Source organism: Procambarus clarkii, chromosome 65, assembly GCF_040958095.1.
Source record: "Procambarus clarkii isolate CNS0578487 chromosome 65, FALCON_Pclarkii_2.0, whole genome shotgun sequence".
Classification (NCBI taxonomy): domain Eukaryota; kingdom Metazoa; phylum Arthropoda; class Malacostraca; order Decapoda; family Cambaridae; genus Procambarus; species Procambarus clarkii.
In genome coordinates, this window is record NC_091214.1 from 22,593,848 (window position 1) to 22,599,847 (window position 6,000).

At 39.1% G+C, this 6,000-nt stretch overlaps 1 protein-coding gene across 1 annotated transcript in view; it reads right to left on the minus strand.

The window, feature by feature from the left end:
* Positions 1-1,036, minus strand: part of LOC123771060 (uncharacterized) — a 56,690-nt gene extending 55,654 nt beyond the window's left edge. Inside the window, exon 1 of the mRNA XM_069309591.1 lies at positions 116-1,036. Within this exon, the coding sequence (XP_069165692.1) occupies positions 116-392 (277 nt within the window). The 5' untranslated portion in view covers positions 393-1,036. The remainder of the gene's footprint in view (positions 1-115) is intronic.
* Between the last annotated feature and the right edge of the window lie 4,964 nt (positions 1,037-6,000).

Genomic DNA, 6,000 nt, shown 5'->3' on the forward strand with positions numbered 1-6,000 from the left:
ACCCAATAGCGTAATACATCAAATGAACAAACAAAGTTCGAACCCTCATCACGGCCCTTATGGATATATATTCAATATAGCAGAAACCTATAACAATAGACCACATTATACTCACTCTCCTTCAATAATTGTTCTTTTCTGGCGGGTTTTAGAGAGTACTTCAAGGCGCGCCATCTTGCCCCGTCCACTACGCCCTGGGCCTGAGGCCGGATAGCCAGCCTTGCCGACAAGTATCCGGCTCCGAGTCTCTCCAACGCCTTCTTCTTCTGAGACTTAGACTTCATCTTACACTTCCTTCGTGTATCTGTAGCGGCAGAAGCCTGTCTGTGAGTCTTCACATCCGTCAAGCTGGTTTTGGAGGGAAGTGAGAAAGACGAAGCTTTTCTTGTCATTATTAAGAGACAAAGTATAACAAAATGTCTTTCACTGAGTGGCAAATCAACGACGAAGTCTTCCTGCGGCTGCAAGGTTTAAGTGTCTGATATAAATAGCGTCTTGGTAGGCTCCAAGGCCCGGGAGACGAAGGTCGTACGTCCGTCACGTCCGAGGCCTGAGGCCGCACTGGGTATATTGGGCGGGAAGCGCCCTACCCGCCCTTCTAGTTAACCTAAATTACTGCTAGTTACTATGCTAGTTCATGTATTAACTTGTGCTAGTTGATGTGTAAATACGTGTGTCAATATCCCGTATTGTTTGTTATACGCTAGCGTACTCGTTACCTTAGTTAAATATATATATTTACAGGTTCGTACCAATTATGTAAACGATCTCTGGCTTACTTTATGTTAATCTGAACTCTGGAGAATATAGAACCTCTATGTGTCTTATTTAATTCCTTCAAACGTCAAAAACCATCAAAACGACTACTTATGATTATTGAATACCTTCAAGCTTCCTAAAACAGCCTCAACAGTCAAAGAAATTCAAAACAGCCGCTAAGATTCTCTTATTTCAACCCAATTCTTATGTAACAAAATATTACTTTAAAAATGACATTTAAATCACTTCAAATTTAGTAAGTTTTATTATTAATTTAATATTAAACCGCAACATAATTACCAATCTGTTTTACTCTAACCAAGCCTAATCTAACAAACTTAATTTAATCTATTCTGAGCCAAATTAAGTTTTAATTGTAAATTGAATTAATTTTATTATGAAGATACGATATAACATTTGGAGTTTGCAATGTATATGCTGTCAGATGATATAATAATGTTTCACCTAAAATTTGATTAATCTTAAATAATATATGCAATGTTTACATTCCGAATGGAATGTAAAAATGTTAAATGAAAGGCCAGACAAATTAACTGAGCCTAGTTAATTAACTAGATAAAAAAAATTAACTTAGCCTAAGACAGAACTGGACATCAAATTCCACATCTAATCATATCCCTTCTAAGTGTTATCTAGCCATCTTGCTTTAGCGCTAACTCATAATAATTACCCTACCTTACAGAGTCCTTAGCATAACTGCGTTGTTGATTCAATTCCACCCTGCCGCAATATTTGGGAAGGCAATGTACACACCTGAGGGCCATCTTACAGCACCATTTATCTCTATGGTTATTGAGAGCAATCTTTCGGCTTATGACACGCGGGCAGACTCCACGGGCCAGATTCACGAAGCAGTTACGCATGCACTTACGAACCTGCACATCTTTTCACAATCTTTGGCGGCTTTGTTTACAATAATAAAACAGTTAATGAAATTTGAGCCTCAAGGAGGCTGTTTATAACAACAACAACAGTTGATTGGGAAGTTTTCAAGCTTGTAAACTGTTAAATAAATGTAACCAAAGCCGTCAGAGATTGAGGAAAGATGTATGCGTTGGTAAGTACTTGCGTAACTACTTCGTGAATCTGGCTACAGGTTTCCATAGCCATCAAGAACGCCAAAAGCAGTTCCATAATAAACAAAAATTCTCAAATATAATGCAGTTGCCAAATATACATGTATAAAAGTGGAGTAATTATACAGTGATTGTATAAAGACTGGTGGTAGAAAATGTGTAATATGCCTGTAAGTGAATTATCAATGCAGCCCGTCATCCTAAAATTTCCCAACGTCAAGTAACTGTCGTACTAAATTGCCCTTATCCTAACCAAACCAGAAGACTCAAAACAGAAAACAAAACGTCAATTCCATTGGTGTGATGGGGATCTTTTAGCACCACGTAGCTAGCTAGCTTTTTGACACTGTATTCCCCTTCATATAGTCTAGGGCAGCTGCACAAATGCAGATGTATCTAATGTATTAATAAATATAAAATCCATTTTGTAGTACGTCAATTTTTGGCCTTAGGTAGAGTATACGTCAAAATGCGACGTTCTATTAGGACTAGTTAATGAAGCTAGGGAATTATAAATAACATGTTGTGGGGATACTATTCTGGTGTTGAAATTCTCAACGATATAAACCTCACCATTGCATGAATTAGGCCAACTTTTGTAATAAACCACTAAACTATTCATAAAGTATCCTCATATTTTATTTTAGTTAAGATTTAGAGCTTATTGAAACCCCATAACTTCGGCACATGTGGGCAGTTTGCACATTGTTTAGAAGGGCGAAAATTGGATACTAAAACACACAGTTACCGACTCTTTCAATCACCTGTTCTGATACAGCTGTAACCAATGGGTAAACTTAAGTGGAAATATTACTATATATCATCTATACAAAACATTACAAAAAATACAAATACACAATTATAATGAGAATATAACAAGATTTAATAGTTACACAATGTCAGTCTTGAATCAACTATATTTGAAATGGAATAATAACCCACTATTTTGAGAACCCAAGGAACATACAGTGAATATTTCGGTCTCAAACAGGGACCCTCTTCATTGTTGTTGTTATAGATTCAGCTACTCGGAACAAGTTCCAAGTAGCACGGGCTATGGTGAGCCCGTAACTTACCTGGCACAGGAGCGGGGCAAGTAGCACGGGCTATGGTGAGCCCGTAGTGGACTTACCTGGCACAGGGAGCGGTGCTGACCCTCTTCAGCAGTGAGCCAGATTTATTGATGAAGCCACCCAAGAGGTGGCACGGGCATGAATAGCCCGTAACGCAAGAATTACATTGTTGTTGTTTTAGATTCAGCTACTCGAAACAAAATTTTCATGTAGCACAGGCTATAGTGAGCCCGTATGCGACAATGGCATCAGTAGCGGCTTTTATGGAATTAAGGCCTGGTAACGGGGTTAAACGTTAGGTAATAACCTCCTTATTACATAAGTGCTCACCAAATCTGGTAACCACTGCCCCAAAGAGATATTAAAATTGGGATTATTACCTATAAAAGTACATTCTATTATTTTCCTTTTGAAATCAAAATTTTTTGGGACAAATTATACAAGAATTATATCAAATAATTTTGTGAACGGTCTGTATATATATATATATATATATATATATATATATATATATATATATATATATATATATATATATATATATATATATTATTATGTTTCTTTATATTATATATATTATATATATTTCTTATGTTTCTTTTCACTGTCGATAGTAATTGAAAAATCAATTCTCCAAAATTCATTTTTATTTCTAGTCTACGTATATATATATATATATATATATATATATATATATATATATATATATATATATATATATATATATATATATATATATATATCAACAAATCTTCATATGTTAGTGTGTGTCGGGGGGCAGTGGTGGTGGATCAAGCGCCAGGACTCAGACAAGAACCACCAGGAAGAGTGTAAGGAGAAATGAAATGGCTCTCTTGCAGCACTCTGGGCCGTAGCTGTGAACAGCACTCCTGGGAATAGAGCTAAGTGGATCCTGGCCCTCCCACTGTGATGGTGGCGAGGCTGCTCGCTGCGACTCCCAGTCGGGTTTGAGAGAGAGTGTGTGGATACTCGCCTATTTGTGCATGCAGGATCGAGCTTTAGCTCTTGGATCCGCTTTTCTAGCCGTTGGTTGTCAATTGTAATGACTCGTGGTCTATTTCTCTGGCCTGTGTGTGTAGGGGGGGGGGCAGAGAGAGAGAAAGAGAGAGCGTGAGAGAGACAAAGAGAATGAGTGTGTGTAAGAGAAAATTTTCTTGCTCCTGCTCACCGTGCAGTAAACCCGCTCCCCCCCCCCCCCTCATCTTAAAAGGACACCCCCCTCTCTCATCTTAAGAGTACCGCGCCTCACATCCTAAAAGGGATGACTCAACACCCATCTCAAGGGAGTACCTCCGCTGTTGTATAACCCTACATTAGTACTCCTCGTAGCCCTTTCCCCCTGTTGTTTAGCACTGGGCCAGTACCTTTGTGGTCCTTTCCCCTGTTGTTTAACACTGGGCCAGTACCTTTGTGGTCCTTTCCCCTGTTGTTTAACACTGGACCAGTACATTTGTGGTCATTCCCCTGTTGTTTAACACTGGACCAGTACCTATGTGGTCCTTTCCCCTGTTGTTTAGCACTGGGCCAGTACCTTTGTGGTCCTTCCCCTGTTGTTTAACACTGGACCAGTACCTTTGTGGTCCTTCCCCCTGTTGTTTAACACTAGGCCAGTACCTTTGTGGTCCTTTCCCCTGTTGTTTAATTTCACCAAATTTTCCTCCAATAATTCAATAGTGGCCTTATAATAATTTACGGTCTCGTGAAATCATTCACCAAATCAAAAATGTACAGTACTAATACAATATATGTATATTTCTTTATGCCAATGAGCTAAATTAAATACATAAGGATAGTGGCAAATGTGACTTATATGCCACTCTCGGGTCAGAGCCTGGAGTTGTGTGCGTTCCTATGTCTCAGAAAGTTACTTTTCTTCAACATCTTCATCTTCTGTGGGGTTCTTAACTGTAGCCTCTGTTTAACGCAACAGTAAAATGTGTACTTGGATGAAAAAACGATTCTTCGCGGCAGGGGATCGTATTCCAGGGACCATAGGATTAAAGACTTGCCCGAAACGCTACGTGTACTAGTGGCTGTACAAGAATGTAACAACTCTTGTATATATCTCAAAAAAAAAAAAAAAAAAAAAAAAAAGAGGCTACGGCCAAGCTCTACACGGCTACCTATCCAGTACTCTTTGAAAAAACTTGTGTAAAGCTAAAATGCGCACTCATTCCCAGGTAGATCTCGCTTAATTGAATCTTGAGAGTTCTAGGGTTCTTCAGCACCTCAAAAAATCTTGATTACTTGTACCATTTGCTGGGGTAATAAATATGAAAAGCATGAGGATACCCAATGTGTATAGCCCACAACTATATTGTAAATTTATTTACATCCAAGGTGGGGTATAGAGTGAGGGCTAAAAGTCCCCTAGCGCAAAGACTTTGGACCATAAAGAGTTCCACAGGGAAGCTTTAGGTCTTAAGAGTTAAAAAACGAGGTCTATAAGCCTTGAAGAAGCGTTGAGCACGTACACATTACGAAGTCTCTCGTCGCACCAACAGAAAACGAGGATTTATTCGTCCCAGCGGCATGAGGGCTAACTCTGCTATACAAACTCTGAAGGGAAGTAGAATAAATTTAATGAGTTTTTCTAACTTTATTACAAATATTAGCTTTATTTATATTTATCCATAACATTTTCATCTCTTATCAAGGCTTTTCTAAATTTTAAAACCATGTATTTATGTTGGGCGTTTGCCAGTTTTTTGTTAGGCGTTTGCAACGGTTTTGTTGCAAACAAAGAGATACCTGCAGAGATGCCCCACAAACACACCCCATAAACACACCCTACAAACACACCCCATAAACACACCCTACAAACACACCCCACAAACACACCCTTCAACCCATAGAAGCCCACGCGGGAAAACCCGCCAAACAGACCAGCAACAGAACGCAGAAAATGGGAACCCGAGCAGCAGACGACACAATATCAACATGTCCACTAGAGAGAGCAATAGAGTAGGGGAAAGAGGACGGTAACGAGGGAAAAGATGGGAAAGGGGAAGGTGAACATTATGCGAGGAGTGAGCCGATGGAACAGATAC